The 18514-nt window shown below is 40.1% G+C and overlaps 1 protein-coding gene across 2 annotated transcripts; it reads right to left on the minus strand.

Moving 5' to 3' along the window:
- Positions 1–461: 461 nt before the first annotated feature.
- Positions 462–18514, minus strand: LOC134419748 (inverted formin-2-like). 2 transcript variants are annotated; one of them, XM_063159378.1, is made up of 14 exons: positions 18421–18514; positions 17375–17496; positions 16611–17097; positions 15100–15242; positions 14570–14631; positions 13094–13196; positions 12362–12447; positions 11215–11315; positions 9531–9601; positions 9323–9430; positions 8658–8728; positions 6807–6927; positions 5948–6112; positions 462–1497 (listed from the first exon to the last, which is right to left on the minus strand). In XM_063159378.1, the coding sequence occupies exons 3-14, from the start codon at positions 17086–17088 to the stop codon at positions 1378–1380; spliced, it is 1629 nt and encodes a 542-aa protein (XP_063015448.1). In that variant the 5' UTR covers positions 17089–17097; positions 17375–17496; positions 18421–18514; the 3' UTR covers positions 462–1377. The 2 variants fall into 2 exon arrangements, with proteins under 2 accessions (XP_063015448.1, XP_063015449.1); XM_063159379.1 differs by lacking the exons at positions 17375–17496; positions 18421–18514 and having other exon boundaries at positions 16999–17076.

Consider the following 18514-nt stretch of genomic DNA (forward strand, 5'->3'; position numbering starts at 1 on the left):
TTCCTCAACTTGCTTATATGATTAGAAAAACCCCAAACCCCCATTTTACATAGAATGAAGAATGTTAAGATGAGCTTCAGCATCCTGCTGTGCCAGATCTGATACCCTCTGTTATTTTGTCACCATACCCCGACTGAGATTAAAATAGATTTTAAAAGTTCCTGATTGTCTTTGTTACCACTGCTATGCACAGTTCTCTAAAATGAGTACTGAAAAATAACTCTAAATGCTCTTTATGTTCAAGTTTATACTCCCCAAGAATTAAATCCACCTCACCTTTGTTATCACAAAGGAACAAAAATGATGACAGTTCCACCCAAACTGTCTCCTGGAAATACAGAAGGTTCTTCTGGTTTGGTGCTCCTTTTCTTCATAGGGCTGAAGCACACCTTTAATTCTTACAGCTGATAAATGTTGCTTCCTGGTTTTATTTTATCATATGTTACGTTACTCTTTTGTATTTATAGCAAAAAGGATTTTTTTTTATTGTAACCTGCAACTTTACATTAAGTGCATTATGATTGCAAAGTATGTAAAACATATTTGTGGTAGAACTTGACAAGACAATATTGAAAACTTTGTTTTGGTCAGTTTTCAATGGACTTCACACATCTTAATCTATTTCTAAAAGTGAATAACTGTGAAAGAGGATCTAAAAGGAGGCCATCTATTTAGACACCAGATACAAGATAAACAACAGTCTTCCAAGGGTTGAGCATCTAGCACAAAATTTACATGAACTCCACTCAGATGGAGTGGCTTCTGATGGCTTCTTTGCAGTGGTGCTCTGAAGAACCAAGAATTGTAACCAAATGTTATTGGCAGAAACCTTCAATAAAAGTGGATGCCAAGTATTAGCCAAAATAAGAATTTAAAATATACACATGCCAATGTTAGCAATGCTTCACACCCAAGGAGGCCCAGCACAGCAAGTGCTTTTCTGCATCAATCAGCACAGACACTTCTTTAAGATCTGACATACCTCCTTCAAGGAATCAGATCTCTGATCAGAAGAAAGCAAATGTTATGATAACAATAACACAGGACCCAATTTGCCTACTGTGCTGCATGGAGTTCAAGTGTTTGCAGCTTTCTATAATCCTAAAAGTCTCCCAAGAACTATTCAGAACAATAGCAGGATATCCTCCACTTCTGAGCAAAGTAAGAGAAACTTGATCATTGGGAGTGGTATTTTTTTCTAACATTCCTATCAGGATTTCTTCCAAGCATTCACTTGCACTCAAAAATTGGTAATTGATGTCTCACTATTCATCTGCTTGATAACTACATCATTTAAGTTACTCTCATTGCATCACATCTGCCAGAGCTAACAGATAAATTCCTTCCAATTAACAAAAGATTAGCTAATAAAAAAAATTAATTGCTAAATGTATGACACTTTCCATACTCTCCCTTTAGCCTCTTTGCATCTTCTCCTTTAAACCATTTCTTCCTTTTCTCAGATTTTGCAGCTTGCTCCTTCCTTTCTTGATTTTCCTGCATTCAGACAGAATGACAAATAAAACAATAAATAAGAGTTTCAGAAGGAAAAGCTTGTTAGGAAACTCTCAGTTTGCAACGAATAGGTATTCTGAACATGACCTGTGTGCACTTAAAACTCTCAGCCGCTGGGGTTTGGGGGTAAACAGCAGAACAGAGCTTCATGGTCAATCCCTTTGGCCTTCTCCATGTGATGATGTTACCAGCAAACTATTTCATCAGCTTGAACTGCAACTTTCAACTATGGACTGAAATGCATTCTTCTTAATTAGTCCCTTTGTCCACAATAGAGAACATTAGTTTAACTTAATTAGCATTCTAGAGATTTATCCCATAGCAACCTTGTTTGTATTCAGGGATTTCTACCAGAATTTTCAGGAGCTGTTCAGCTGTGTTAAACAGCAATTCACAGTTTCTCTTCAGGCTCTCATTAAATTTGCCAGTAGTATTTCTGCACTGCAGTTCAGGGCCAGAGTCCAGGCTGGATGTTTATTGGTACCACTCACACAATTGCCAGAATGGCATAAATCCTGTTGGGATTTATGTAGATAGGCAGGATTCTGGTTTCCACAGAGCTGCTGGTACCAGAATAATAAAATTAATGGAGGAAGAAAAAGGATTGGAATGATTACTGCTAGCAAAAGAAGATGATTATTCAGTGGAAGAGTATTCCTGGCTTTTGATAACTAGCACAACAGTGGGAGAAGGTAGTTCTGAACAACTGAAATAACTATAGTATAACATAAAGATGATAAAATCCATTTTCTTAAATGCTCCTGCAGTTCTTTTTCCAAAGCTGCATTTGTCACCAGAACATTGCCATCTCACCTGGAAGCTTGCCTGCTTTTGATTGCAACCACTGAGTAGTTAATCTACACATTGCAGGTAGATGAGTACTTAAGAGGCTGCTGTGTCATATGACAAAACCTAATAACATCCAGGAAGATGCTGATAATTTGGTGATTTTTGATGAGACATGTGTGGTCTGCTTTGCAGAGAGTTTGAAGCAGAAAATACAATTTCCCATGATAGTGATAAATCTGTTTGATTGCTATGGATCATCTGCCACTATTTCCATAAGATGAGCTGAACAAGTCCAAGAAAATGTGCACAAGTTTATAGAATCAGCCTTTATAGTAAGTAAAAATCTAGGATCAAACAAAGAAAACTTGTGAGCACTAATAGTTAATCTGTTTGAAATATAGGAGCATTAGAAGCTCAACGTTGTGGAAACTGTCACTGGGTGCCTTGAAAAGGAAAAAATCTGTGAACTCTTGACTGAGAAAGAAAATGATCCGTTAGCCCCAAATAGAGGGTGCTTCTGAAAGAATGGGTGAAGTTTTATGAGAGGCTAGAAGATTCCATCAATATAGGGCTCCTATGTGCTTGCCTGATGAATTCCTGCTGTCTTAGCATAACATCTTTGAGATACTATGGCTGCTGGGAGACTTGCAGATTTGTGGGCCCTGGGAGAATGTCTCTATGTAATATGAATGAATGCCATAAGAAATAAAGGAGGCGAATTCAGAGATGTGTTGTTCTGCTTATTGAACAGCACACACAGTAGTGAGAACAAGCTAAAACACATTAGGAATAAATTGATCAATTGAGCAAGCCTGAACCAAATTTTTCTTCAGAAAAACTGTAAAAAAAAACCCCAAACAACATAACAATTCAATGTAAACACACTTCAAGTTTCTTCAACACAAGAAAGCCCCAAAAGGTACAGTGGTAGTAGGGCAGAGGAATGAATACTCACAATCCCTTCTCCACCTTCCTGGATTAGTGAAGGCAGCTGCAGGGATGAGATTTGGTGAAAGAGGGAGTCACTTTGGATTGGCACTTTGTGGGATGTTAGATACTTGCTTGAATTTTGAATTAAAAGATGCTCCAGGACAACTGTTTATCCCCACACTATCTAAAGCACATCCTGTTCCAACACCACATGCACCCTACAGAGGAGCAGCTGCTCCAGTGTGGCTGTCCTAGGGGAGGGACACAGAGGAGCTATCCCTGTGCAGAGCTGTCTGTATAACCTCTGCCATCAACTGAATGCTTCCTAGAGCAGATTCTGTGGAACATTTTTCTCCTTTTCCTGAGATCAGACCATCTCTTGGCTGGGAGATCCCTTCTGTGAACAGCTGCAAATGCTGAGGGAGATCAAATGTTTCCCACAATCCCCTATAATCACACAGTGATTATTTTCCCCACAATTTTACCACTCAGTTCTCAGCAAAACTCCATTTCTGATTTTTTGTCTTTGAGCTGAGGAGCTATTTTCTCCCCGTCTCCTTCCTCCTGCCATCTGCTTCTTTTATTTTTTGAGAACTGGTGAAACAGTCATCAGCCCTGGGTGACAAACCAGCTCCCTTGCTTCCTTGCACTGTGTCAGTTTTGGATATCATTTGGGTATTTGGAAAGGCTTTGTTGATTTGGGCTTTTTTCCTCCAGGTAGATGGAGAGAAAGATGGCAGAGTCTTATTAAAGTAATTCCACTTGTGTAACTCAATTTTTTGTTACCTGAAGGATAAGGGATGAGAAAGAACCCTCAGGGAAGGGAGAAAGATTTTGTTTGAACAAAGTAACAAACCCCAAATCTCTGTAGATAAGCTTAGGAGACATCAAGAATCACTATTTATCGAAACTATTTCCCTTCTTATTTGATGTGGGAATGGAAAGATAGCACTAACAATTTTAGCAGTGTTAAGAGACCTGCTTTACACAGAAGACTCATCTCAAAATAAAAGTTACACCTTAGCAGTAAAGCTTAAAATAAATGGCACTGGGAAGAGATGATGCCTGCGGCTAATTCTTGTGTAAAAATCAAAATCAGAGAATAAAAAGATGCTTTAAAAATTAAAACCTTCAGCTTTTCAGCATGTGGCTGTTTTCAAGTACAAAAAGATACTACAAATAGTATCTTTTTTTGAGGTGACAGTAAGAGGAAGAGGAGATTAATTCTAGGTCTGCAGTGGAGGTGAGGTGCAGACAACATGGCTGATAGCTGTGGTACCTTTGGGGTGAGGTGCTGCTGAGATATGGAATGCAAAATGAGATGAAAAGGAGTTTTCATTTTGGGATATAAAAAGAAGCTTCTTTCTAGTTTCTCTGACCTGGCTGAGAGCAAGAAGCACCCAGAAATGTAGTTTGAGTCTCCTGCAGCTGTACTAGGACACTCATAACCTTTACTGGGACTGCTTCTTGAAAGAGCTGCCATTGCTGAAATTACCCTTCAGTAAATTTCCAGTACAGCTCTCCACAGATGCTGACCCATTATGTTCTTGGCTCTCTTAATTCTTTTCTTCATACCTAGAATTTTAGGAACTTTAAGGATCAAGCCTATTGCCAAAACATCTGTGCTTCATAGGATTAATTTTCCAGACTGTCTGTGGCAGTATCTCATCTTTTCAGAGCCCAGGTAGCTGCATTGCTTGGAAAATTTCAGCTCAGTGCTTTGATGGAGAAGCAGGTAGTGGGAACAGTAGAGGATATATTTTTTGCCTTTCATCTTCTGTAACTTCCTCAGAAACTTGATTGTTTTCATCTGGATCCATGATCTGCCCTGAAGCTCTCTCTTGGCAGCAGAGTTGTCTGTTCTTGCAGTTCTTCTTGCAGCGCAGATGGCTCTCTCTACAGAAGGTTTATCCAGGCTGGGGCTCTCCTGGAGTCAGCACAGGATCTGGTGATTCTTGCTGTTAAATGTGTATGAATGTGAAGCCACTGGCATTAAGAAAACCCTAAAGGAAGGACATTAGTCCAGGTGTGAAGTGTGTGGTAAGGAAAATGAAATAGAGCTTTACTAGAGAGTTTACAAATTGGAAGGTGCTCTAGAAAATTTTTATGGTGAAGTTGCTGCTCTCTTACTCCTCATTGTAAGGAGTAAAGTCCTATAAGTTAAGAAATAGAATCCATTGGGAGATTTGGAAGGGATTTTTGGAACACAAAACACACTCTTGGGAGCTAACTAGTACAATGAAATACCAGCACATAAACACACCTTCTGCCTATTGGAAAATTTACCTTTTGGCTATCACCAAAGTCTATAAACCATGTCAGGTTGCTCATTCTTTCACATGCCACAAAGATCCTATTACACTTAGGTCTGGTTAATAATTGTCAGTGGGAGAAATTACTTAAACTGTTCTCAACAGCAAAAAATCCCAACCTGCCCCCCCCCCCCCAAAAAAAACAAACAAAAACAAACCAAGCAACTAGCAACCAGCCAACAAACCTAAACCCCACAAAAAACCAAAAAAGCCCCAAATTTTATATGTGCCCACAGACTCATTTTCTGCTGCAGTTTGCAAGCACATAAATTTACCTTCGTTTACTTCTGCAACCAGGGTTACATAGCCCAGCTTAGAGTAGAAAAAAATAGAAATTATTGCTTGATTTAATAAATAAAAAGTTCTCAACCTAATTTTAAACAGCCACAAGGGCAAACTACCTGTAAGGTCTTGAGAAAGATCTCTCTGAATGTCTTCATTGTGCTGAATACATCTTCCAAAGACAGTTTTTTTCGGTCTTCACAAAGATAATCTGCAAGTTCTTCCTTCTTCTTTTCAATGGTGGCAAATTCCTTCTGCAGGTCCTTTGAAGCATTGAGGCTGCCCTGAGACACATTTTTTAATATAATTTATGCATATTAAAAAGTAGCATATTCTGAGCTGCCCAGAAGATTTCAGCCACTTAACAGAGAGCAGTCAGTTTTTAAAAAAACTAACAACGAAGACTGGTCCACAATGCGTGATGTTTATTTCTGAATTGAATAATCTGCATTTTCCCTCATTTCATCATACAACCATGTGGAAATGTGGCACAACCTGGGATGACTGAGCAAGGGACATGCAGCACCAGGATTTCTACATTACAGCTTTAGTTAAGTGACCCATTCTGAGTATATGAAAATCTAAGATGGTAGGAAATATAGTTTGGGTGGAGGGGAGGGAAAAGCATATTGCAAATCTGTCCACTTTTTTTTCCCCCACAAAGCACAGTGAGACAAAACATTTCTGTGCTGCACTGTACACGTTTATAGTTGCAGTCTACATTTCATTTTTAGGGCCTTCCTTTCTTTTACCCACAGAAAAATCTGTCTGGTCATCAGCTGTTTCCATATCTCAGTACCACATTAAAATAATTGAGGAAAATCTGGGATACTCTTATCTTTTGGGGCACAGTGGGAGGGTAGTAATTACCCCTTCCCCACAGGGCTTTATGTCCAGTTGTAACCTGAATTACACCGCCTTTAAGAAGAGAGTGCTTAGGAAGAAAGATGGGAAATGTGTCACACTCACATTACCTACTTGCACAGATTTTCCATGCTGTATTTTTAAATCATCCGTTGACAAAAATAAATGTTTCTCTATTTCCAGCAGTTTCTTCAAATTGGCACCTGCCTCGGCCTGCATGGCATCAAAGTGGATTCTGAAAGGTCCACAAAAGGGACAGGACATTGAAGGGGTCAGTCTTTTGTTTGCATCAACTTTAAAGGTTATTATAAACATTATCATCTCTGCAAATGAACATGGAATTAATTGTCCAGCCCAGTTTTTGCAGATAGTTCTTTTCTGTATAAATGCTTTTTTTCATGTGCACAAATCCTCATCTAAGAAAGACTCTGTGCTTTTGCCCTCACTACCTCCCTGGATGGACTGTGGAAGAACCTCACTGTCCTAGCATTCAAAAAACTCCAAGAAAATTCCAGCCTGTTTTTATTCATAGGCAACACAAGCTCATCTCCCCTGTGCCAACACTGTCCTTATGTAGCTGGTTCTTTTCCCTCCTTGCCTTTTCTCTCCAGTCTATTTATAGTCCAAAATTCTATCTCCTCTCTGTGTTACTTTAGCTTGTGTGGAGATCCAAACACAACCACTGCCAAACCAACATCATCTGGAGTTCTGAACTACTCTCTGTGCCAGACAAAATTTACTGAATCAGCAAAACCTGGCTTGGTGTTTCACACTGCATCCAGATGTGAGCAGCATTAGGAGAGCCCCTTGCAGGATTTACACCATGCACAGTTCTCCACAGGTTGGTTAGCAAATCAATTTTGTAAGTTTGAGAGTTTGACTGAAGTAGAGGGCAATTACTTTATACAAAGAGTACATCTATATTCTTGGCCAGCAAGATCTAGTTTCAGTCAAGAAATGTATTTCTGTCATGACACAATCCAAAAAGAAATTAATGATTGAAAACAACATTCAGTTTATCTTCTGCAAAGCTAACTCACAAAACCCACAGGAATTAAATTATGGAATTAAAATACTTTCAAAAATTATGTAGCAGCTACATAATAAATATCAATCCACTGGCAGATTTAAAAGTTACTCCTTTGAGTTACAATGAAATCTAAATCACTACAAGGTTCCTGTGAATCCTCTGAATTCATAACAGGATTAAAAATGTTGATCCTGGTGCTATAAATGTGGATTCTGATTGGTGTAACGGAACATATCTCTATGTGATTCCTTTGAATTAAAGAGAAAAAGAGAAAAAGCTGGTGATAGACCCATGAGGCTTTCTGACACATGGGAGAAAGTCAAAAGTCTCCAGAAACAGGTTTTTTCTTTCTACCCTCATATATTAGAAACACATGCTGATAGTCAACTCAGAGTCCTGAGGTTCCCCCCAGTTGCCACTAAACCACACCAATCATTCCCTTCTTACATAAGCTTTGTACCTTCAGATGGGATTTCACCTAAAAATGACAGAATGTGCTGAATTGGAAGGGAGAATAACAAGTCCAACTCCTGGCCCTGCACAGGACCATCCCCAAGAGTCACATTTTGTATCCCAAAAATATTGCCCAAACACTTCTTGAACTGACTGAGAAACCTCAGGGATGATATGTTTCTATTGCAATATGTAGAAGAAGAATCTGGTCCTTGAAAATGAGGGAATTTTACTATCTACACAGTTTTCCTCTAAAGTAGTACTGGATCCACAGAAAGAAAAATCACACTGAGCCCCACCTAAAAGTCTTAACCAGGCTTAACTATGAAAATTTCAACACTTTGGTGTTGAAGGGAACCACTCTCTCCTACAGCAGAGAAATCCTGTGACCTTATTACAGCACCATAAAATGAGTCAGCTCCTTGCTGGCTTTAAAGAGCTTGGCAATTCATACATGACAAAAACAAACAATAATGTCCTACCCCACTGCCTTGGAAACAAAGTCAAGATCTCTGGGAAGCTGCAGGAGATCTCTGTGTTTTTTTTCAACCTCCTAAAATTGAAGAGAAAAAAATTATTATCTTATACAGACTGTCAAAGAGCATGAAAGGTTTTCAGCTGGACAACATCAGGACTGAAAACTTAACACTTCATTTTCGTTCTTATAAGTGTAGGGATAAATTTAGTCTTGTTCATTCTTTTTCTCTTGTTGGCATCCACAGGGAGTTAAAAAGAAAGGAAGAGACTCATTTAAAGTGCTCAGGCTGACATCCCATGGGCTGCCACAGTGTGCAGGCTGACCTGAGATTTTGTCTTCATACCACAAAAATAAATTTTATTTGACAGATGCATTTGGGATATGTGTCAACACAAGGGAGCAGTTGAAGAAGAGAAAGAAACCAGCAAGCAGACTTGTCAAGTGAACTTGAGGAAGGAAACCTGGTGTTTCCACCCTAAATATTACTGTGTATGGATTGATCTCATCTGCACAGAGAGCTGTGGAAAAGTTTTAATGGTTTTCCCAGCACAGAGCCTCACCCTCCAGGTACCTATAGTGGAGTATTACTGAGGTAAAAGCCCCTCAGCTTCTGGGGAATTAATATTTGAGAATAATGCACACAAAATTAATTTCTCAGTTTTGTTGTACCTCCAAAATGTGGTGAAGCAGAGTAATGTTGTTTTGGTTTGCTTTTGTTTCTGTTAGTTTGAGCAAGGCACTAATTTTAAAACCTTCAGCATCTCCAGTGTGACGCCCCTGGAAGATACAGAAAAAAAATTCTTTCCTTCAGTTTTCAAGTCTTGCATTATTTTCTGTTATCTTTAGAATAAACAAGTAAAGAAATCATTTTACTTACATAGTTCAGAAAGTTTCCAACTTTAAGAATCAATTGGCAGAACACTGGCAGTCGGTGACTGGTAAGAATTGCTAAAAAACAAGAGAGAGACATTTTCAATAAATTAAATTAAATTATCTGAAATAGAATTTTCATTAAGTTTGACAGTGATGGCAACAAAATTTTCATCCAAGATTATATCAAGCCATTATTATGGATTTGGAAAAATACCAGTACAGAAATAAATCAGCTGAATGAAAGTCAAATGAGTAACTTTCTATTGTGATTTTTTCTTTACAAGTAGATGGAAAACTAGTTTTTCCATTAAGTTTGGAGTATAGATGTGTCAACACTGCAGCTGCCTTATGAAGGAGAACCACATACAAGAAAGTGCATAAACTTGTCAAAGTCTATAGTCCTCATTCCCAGCACATATTATGCTAGTTAAGAAAAGGGCTTTGTGCCTTGTTATCATTGTTAGTGAGAATGATAATGAAAAGATGCACATTTTCTCAGGAGAATCTGGGGTAAGAATAAAGTTTTTAGCAGAATTAGAACAGAAACTCTGACCCTCACCATGGGATGGAGGGGGAGCAGAGATGTCAGGGTGGGACTACAGAGAGCTGTTGATTGCACCCCAACAAAGAGTAACCACAGCACTGACATCAGACATCCAGGTATAGCCCTGTTTTGTGTGTGAAGATAAAATTTTTCAGTTTAAGTGTTTAACAGGAGATCAATGACTCTCTGAAACCATTGAACTGAAGCTGGAATGCAAAAGCATCTTCAATAAAGAGACAAAACTAAAATCAGGGCTAATTTTGGGTGGAGGAGACTCCTGAAATCTTGGTGAACATCATCTGGGATGCCCTTTTGTGGCAGCCACATCAGATTCTGGTATGTCACTGTGTCCTGCTCCACCACAGAGCTAAGCATCAGTGCACACTACAGGAAAAACTGAAATTGATCCATTGTTATGGACAAAAATCTCCTCAGCACACAAAAATGTAACTTATCCAAGATCTCCATCTCAGGAGAGACCTTACTGCTGAAAAGTTGCTGTCAGAGGGAGTTCAGCCTCTTCTCCCACTGCCAGGATGAGAGAATTCAAGCTGCACCAGGTGAGGTTCAGGTTGGACATCGGGAGGAATTATTCACAGAAAGAGTGGTTAAGCAGTGGAATGAAGTGCCCAGGGAGGCAGTCACCATTCCTGAAGGTGTTCAAGAAACAACTTGGCACTTAGAGTTAAGGTTTAGTTGGTAAGGTGTTGATGGGTCAAAGGTTGGACCCAGTGATCTTAGAGATCCTTTCCAACCTAAATGATCTGTGAACCCTGGAAGTGTTCAAGGCCAGGTTGAGCAGGGCTCTGAGCAAGCTGGTCTAGTGCAAGGTGTTCCTGACCATGGCAGGGAGGTTGGAATGGGATCATCTTTAAGGCCATTTCCAACCCAAACTATTCTGTGATTTTCTGATGAAGGAAATTTCCTTGTCTCTCTTCAAAACTACTCCTTCAGAGCAGAACAGCACAAACTGCAATTTTTCAGAATGTATTCTAGGAGCAGGAATTTAAGAATCATTTTGATGTTTTCTACACATTCAGCAATTAAAAGGTTAATTTTGATTAGATTATAGCATAGGCTGCCACTGATGGTAATCCAGTAAAGTGGCTGAAGCCAGGCACTGGTGCAGCACTGATGTACTTACTTTCACAGGCTGTCCTGATGGCTTGTGCTTTTGGCCACAGACACTCCAGCAGAATTTTTGTTTCCTCACAAATCAGCATACATTCAATCCTCAGCTGGTAGCTAAAAAGAGATCAGTGGAAAAAACCACAACAAACACCACGAAAAACAAACCCCATGGGCCTGATTAATTGACTTGTGTTCAGTAAGAGCATCATCCATTTTAGGCAAAGCACAGTACCAACATTCTTATGGTCTCCTTAATGCTCTGACATGAGAACTGGATTATAAATAAATCAAAGACAGATATTTCCAAAGATGTCCTAGAAACTATTATCATCTCCTCTTTCAGAAAGCAATGCTGGACTGACATCTGGCAGTGACTACCTTGCATAATGAGACCATAATTTTTTACAATTCCTGGGCAACACTAGCCAGGATTTTTAACTTCACAGTTCTTTTTAACTTCACAAACAAATTTGAAATATTTTGGCAGTGATGTCATTTAATAACATTTATGCTTCATCACGGATTAATATTTTGGAAGGAAAACATTTTATAAAGTAGTTTTAAATCTAGCTAGAAGTTTGAGAAAATGAAAAACCCCATTTTCACCACCACATTTTCAAAAAAGTGTCTCTGGTTGTGTCATGGCAACTGTTCATATTTATGGAGGGCTACTGCTATTAATTATAATATATCAGCATCTTTTTGTGAGCAGCTCTGAGTTCTCTGTGTGCACCTCATTTGACTTGGTAAAAGCTGGGGAGGTGGTGAGAGCACAGGCACTGCTGTGATTCACTCTTGGCTCTGTGGGCTCCCCAGTGGGTGAACTGGGATCTGTAGCCCAGGGGTGGAGTGAATCAGCAGCCTGGTGACAGGATTCAGTCTGCAGCTCCACACAGGAATAGCTGCTCAGCAGTCAAGGGTTTTTTCATACCAAGGTTATTTTAACTGTGGTTTGCCAAAGGTGTCTGAAAGTCTCTCTGGCCTTTAAGAAGGAAAAAAAAAAATCTCATGCAAGGTCTACAAATAGCAGTCAGATGGTTTGTCCTGAAGCCTGGATGTCAGGAACATCCCTCTAGCACAAGAAACAGAGGTCTCAATTTTTATGGACAAGGCTTGTAAGGACCACACTCATGGAAAGAGATAAGAAGGATTTTGCTTACCTGGGAACTTCCAAAAGATGGAGGTAAAACTGATCTGCATTTGCCAGCTGTGATTTTTCTTTTTTGTAAGATTTCAGACTATTTATCTAACAGGGAATAAAAGAGCAAAATAACCACACAATTTAATTTAACAGGGAAAATAACCAACAAACATTTCTGGTTTCTTCTTATAGGCATGAAACTGGATTTTCTGAACTTGCTGTGTGCACAGGCAATGGGAATGAAGCAGATGAACAATAAATTCTACATATGAACTGGTTTGCAAGGGCAAACATGTAGGTTTTGTTTTGACTGGAAGGTTTTTTACCTTTATACAGCATCTCCTAGGATGAATTCCTGACCTGTAGGCAGAGATTCAGGGAGCTATAATGCACAGGCACCCAGAAACCCTTAAAAAAGATGGGTCCTTTCCCTTCCTCCTTTTTGAAACTTGCTCTGAAAGGCTCTCTATTCACCTAAGTCTACAAATCCTACTGTGCTTCATCCACTTAATTAAAATAACAGGACAGAGAGCAGCACTTTGTCTGCACCTGTGTTGAGTCTCCCAACATGTTCTTGCTTAACCTTTGTGTGAAGAGGCCAGACTTGCTGGGATGGACTTCCCACCACTCTGCCTTGGAATTTCATTGACCTAGAGGCTGCAGAAGGGTGTGGGATCCAGTCATAGCTTCTTGCTTTAGCAGTGCAAATATTTCGAGCTGAACTCCACTAGAATGACACGTTAATAGATACCTCCTGGTCTTCAGGCAGCAGTTTAAGCAGCTGTCTCAGTATCTCAGCATCCAGCTTGGATCTGTCCCCTTTCTGAATCATGGCAGCAATCTCTTCATTGGAGCTGCAAGAAGGAGAGAAATGATGGGGAGCACTGGGGGAGTAACATGGCAAAAAACACCTCAATCTCTCTGGTGGCACTCCAGGAGAACTGAAGTAAATCTTACTATACTTGCCTGCCATTATAATTTGGATCTTAGTCCTCAAAAGTACAGTGGAGATGTGAAAATGTGTTTCTTTTAAGCCTAAAGCACTATTCTTTATAATTTATATGTGCTTTTTGGCCTTTGTTCGTATTTACACAACAAACCCCAAAGCTCTGCTTTTACTGTGGGTATCCACTGTCACTGAGAAGGTATTTACATTTGAATTCCTCCACCATTTGCAGCAAAGACAAGGATAAAACCAACGGCTCACAGAAAGTTTTAACTCAAATCCTTGCCTGAAACTTTGGCAGGCAGCAAGTGTTGGAAACGCTTCCAGGTTGCTGAGGAACCTGAGAGCTGGGCTCCCTCAGCCACCAGGGCTAACAGAGGCAGCACCCGGCTCCAGAGCAGCCTCATCCCTCACAAGGGCAGAGGGACTCAGCTCTTTGATCCCAGCTGCTCCCAGGAGAGCTCAAACACTGCCCAGGGAACCATACAGGGAGGGGAAATAGCATCTGCATTAGGCTATGCACCATTCTCCCCCACTGAGAAGGACTTTGTCATGGGAAAAGAATAATAGTAATTAAAAACATCCCTCTGAATGACTCTGGTTTGTTCTTAATGAAAAGGGATTTCTTGGCTGAGTTTCTTCTTGAAATCCTTTTAACATGGGCCATGACACAAGGGCAGAGAGAGAGCAGAACATCCATCATCATCCTGCCATAGTTTCAGGGAATCTGAGAGTAAAGATATTTTCCCAAAAACTAGTACAAATTCCTTTCCTCCCCCACCCCTCCATGAGGGCTGTGACTTAGTAAATTTCCATTTGTCTTGTTATTCAAACAGTTTCCTATTTATAGAAAAACTGCACATAAAAACCATGTATGATTTTGAAACTGAACCCCTGGAAGAGCTTCTTTAAAAGCAATGAAGTGACTTGGAACTTCCATTCAACAATCTTCACTAACAGTTCCTGCCAGAATTTGATATTTATGACAATAATACCAAAGAAAAACGTGTTTCTACATAACTGTACTGTTATTTATGAATATTGTCTCTTTTGGAATCTGTAGTCCATTCTAGATTTAATACCAGTTTGAAAAATTATATTAATTGTCTGAAAAGAGACTGTCACCTATCATTATTTAAAAAAAAATAGAAAAAAGTTGACTTCTCATTAAAGAAAGATAGTACTTGCAAAGTATTACTGCTAAATTAATTTCATTTAATATCTGAATAAACACATAGACACATCAAATCAGTAGTTCAGATGCTATTCTCCAAATCTTACCATTTAAATTGCTTCAGAAATATACTCAGAAGGAGGCTTTTCTTTGGACCTATGAATGTGATCTGTAAAAAGAAAAAAAAAAATCAATCAGCTAGAAAGACATTTACTTTAGATTTAACAGGTTTTCTATAGGTTTTGTTTCTTTATTGGTCGAGATTTATTCTTTTTTGGTAATAATATAATCAATAACCTTCATTGATCAAATCCCAATGACAACAATTCAGCTATTAGATATATTTTAGAAAGAGGCAAAGGCATAAAGAAGGAAATTGAGTTGCTTATTCCAGTTCATAAGAATTAATATTGAAATTGCCATGTCCTCCCTGCCTCAGATGAAGACCTATCCCTCAGCAGAGTTGCTTCAACTTGTTTCATTCTAAACCTCCCCTCTGTTTTTTTAAGGCAGCCTCAGGCAGTGGATCTCAAAATATTTCAAACTTTCTTGTCATAAATGATTGACAACAACAAAGAATTAATAAGCTTTTGACCTCCAACAACTTTGCCAATTTCTACAAAAAGTGGGCAAGTACCTCTTTGGTTTTCTTTATTTTTGGCCCTGTTTTCTCCATAGGGATTCTTGATGGGACAGAGAAAAGGAGCTCCAAGCTTGCATAGTCGGGTTCCACAAGCTCCTTGCTGCTGCTTGGCATCACAGCCCATATGGAGTGGCTTTCTGGAGGAGAATAAAAGCTCAAGATGGACCACAGAGGTTGAGGAGCAGTTTCAAGGTAGTGTGATTTGTAAAAGGGAAAACACTTTTGAGGATGAATGAAATATGATGCTCATTAGCCCTGGACAAATGTGAATTATTTAAGAGTGACAGCTCCCACAGAGAGCATCCCAAAGGTTTGAAGCCTAATTAAACCTGGAAGATTACTGCCACATTCAATTCACTGAGCTGAAGGCAGCAGATGAACTTAATGGGCTGCTCCAAATTGTTTTTGCTATTGCTGACCCATTGACTGTGGTACCAAAACAGGGGATGCTGCATCCAATTAGGTAAACATCTCTTTTTGCAAGAGATAAAGACTCCCAAGCTCAACATTATTACCAGAACCATTGGGACCTATCCAAAAAAAACCAAATAGAACTTCCAAACATGATTTTGTACAACATGGGAACCTTTAAGACAGGATCTCAGCTCCTTTTGGTTTAGGAGAGATTACAACAGTGACACTGAATGCATTGGGGATCAATCTCAGTTTGTGTCTCTGCACAAGAAAAGTGATCCATGGCTCAGGTTTTTCTATATCTGTGTTTATATATTTTATCATAGCAGCAAGTTCTTGCCCCTTATGACCCCTTGTCCTGGAGATAAGCAAGGAAGAGCAACTGAGATCTGTCTTGTGTGAACTGAATATTAAAAACAGCAGCAAAACTGGAGATGTGTTTCCAGCCTCTTTGCTGGAAGTCAAACAAGACCTTCAAGCCCCTTTGCCACATGCTAACCACAGACTCTTAGGGTTATTTTGTGTGTGTGTGTGAAACACCACACAAATTACATGCCTGTAATGAAACTGGGGGCTACCCTGAGGGTACACATTCCTCAGCCCTACCAACAAGAGTTTTCAGCCTTAGATCTTGGCTGATGCACCTTTTGGCTGTGCAAGAACATAAAAAGCAATGTAACACCAGCTCTCAGCTGAGAGTTCACTCACTGGTGATGCACCAGCAATTCATTAAGAAGAACCACAGAACATGAGGACCTTTCCACGCCACACACTCAGAGCATTTTACAAACCTCAATCAGTGCAGACTCACAATATCCCTTTAACAAATAACAGAGATTGAGAGGTTAAGAGAAGGTAACTTCAGCAGCCACAGAGCCTCAGCCCAGAGCTTCTCCCAAACTACCATTTCCTCCACTAATTGTCAGAGGACTGCCTTTCCATATTCATTTTGTGATTATGATTGAGAGCAAGCAATGGGACCACTTGTGTGACCTGACTTATGAATGAAGGTTAATTCCCCCAACATCAGTGCTTTCCTCTGGCTGCAAAGTGCACGAACCCATCAGCCCAGTGTACAAACAAGCACGTACGTCTCACCACGTCACAGGGCAGCTTCTGCCAGTGGAGCACCTTCATCCTCAGTGTCGGTGTCTTCCTAGCCTGGGGCTGCTCCCCACAGCCACAGGCAGGATGGCTGCACCCAGGACTGCTGCATGGCTGAGGAGATGGCAGTGATGGGGCACTCGTGCCAGGTGTGGAAACAGGGGGAAGAGGCACCTTGCCCCCAGGAGGGAGGGGTGGAGGTGGGGGCAGCTGTGGCAGCAGAGCTGGCGTGACAGACTGTTCTGGGGAGGAAGAGGAATCTTTCTGGGTGGGTGATGTGCTCCCTGGAGAATGCTCTGACCGCCTAGAAAGGCTCAGGTCTGCACTGGACTTCTTCTCTTCCAAGTCCATGTTAACCTGAGTGCATTTGTTCACCTTTGGAACAGATCTTCTAGGCACTGTTTTGGGGTGGTTTGAGCAGTGCATGCTTGACAGCAGGCTCTCCATGGTTTGCCCTGGTCCCATTTTCCTGCTCTGCAAGACAACAAGGAGGTGCATGGATTAGCAAAGCTCCTCATGACTGCTCTTTATTTGTAATTCCTACAGAGACACAGAAATAACAGTGGCTTTCACATTAAGGTAAGCAACAGGAATATTTCTAACTGCTTTACAAGTGGCAGTTTGTAGCAGTTTCAGGAGCAAGGCAGTCCTTCTGGCCATAAGGCTCATTTTTGACTTCTCTTGATCCTTCCACGTTCTTGTTATAGCACATAAAAACAGAGCAAATGCTATGAGGATAGTAAACCCTTACCTGGTTGTTTTTCCCCCTGCTGACAGCTGTTTGGTGGATGAACGAAGGGCTGAAGAGATGCCTCCTGGAGAATTTACTGCTCTATAGAGGGGACATCTCAAACAGCAGGGACACAGCCAACCCTGCAAAACCACATTGCCACAATTTACCTTGAGTGCAGGAGGGTGCAGGGCATTTAAAGAGAAACTCTCAAAACAGCCTAATAGAGCAAACAAGCTGCAGCTGAGGAGGAGGAGGATTCAGGTTGAGCTGCTTAGGTACTTGCGACTACACATGGAAATGACTTGTAAGCATTTCAGTAAATAAGATTATCTTTCCTATTTTGCCCTTAAACCAAATTTTATTTGAGGGAAAATCTTTATGTTTATCTTTAGACTCTACAGTTTCTCTCAGAGCTTCTTGGAAAAGACTGCAGAAGTCCCTATCTTGTATATATGCCCAGTTTTTATCATGGAGACACATGATAAAAATGTGTCTACCTAATTTAATAAAGCATTTGCTGGCTCAGGACTTTGCTTTGTTTGCTTGACTGAGCAAACCTTTGCAAACAATTGCATTTCTCGTGGATGAGCAGTGTCCTGGGACACTTACTCTGTGATTTCTCTCTTTATAACCTCTACAGCACTGACCATCAAAAATGGCAGGAGCAGCACGTGCTAAAATGGGAGCAGTGAGCAAAATATCAGTGCTGCAGAAATGACACAGTGGGTGCAGCATTTTTTAGGGACTATATGTAGGCAGAAACAAAGCCCCCTGTCATCACATTATTGAGTAAAACACACATTAATAGCATCAGCAGTTTTAACTAGGTGGGGACTTTCATTTCCAGTGCAGCATGAGATATTTTTTTGGTACATACACCACATTTATGTTCTCAAAGAGCTAGGTTAATACCCATGAATGATGATATATTATGATCTATCATAATACTTATGAACCATTTTCCTCCTGACACAGCAATTTGGGGCAGTTACCAACACAGAAAAAACTCATTAAGGGAGCTGCATTAAAACCTGCAATTGATGGATCTCTAGTCCATAGCATACCTGTAAAGCATCTCCTATAATTTGGAACAGTTTATCTTTGAAACCTAGCAGCTCATAGTGATGACAGTCTCAGCTCCTACAGCCCCAGTAGAAT

This window comes from Melospiza melodia, chromosome 6, assembly GCF_035770615.1.
Source record: "Melospiza melodia melodia isolate bMelMel2 chromosome 6, bMelMel2.pri, whole genome shotgun sequence".
NCBI lineage: Eukaryota > Metazoa > Chordata > Aves > Passeriformes > Passerellidae > Melospiza > Melospiza melodia.

Coding starts and splice junctions, on each gene's coding strand:
- LOC134419748 (XM_063159378.1), bottom strand. CDS start 17,088: ATGGGACCAGGGCAAACCATGGAGAGCCTGCTGTCAAGCATGCACTGC. Junction 12,448..13,093: donor TGCTGCCTGAAGACCAGGAG/GTATCTATTAAC, acceptor ATTCCCTGTTAG/ATAAATAGTCTGAAATCTTA. Junction 11,316..12,361: donor CATCTTTTGGAAGTTCCCAG/GTAAGCAAAATC, acceptor ATCTCTTTTTAG/CTACCAGCTGAGGATTGAAT.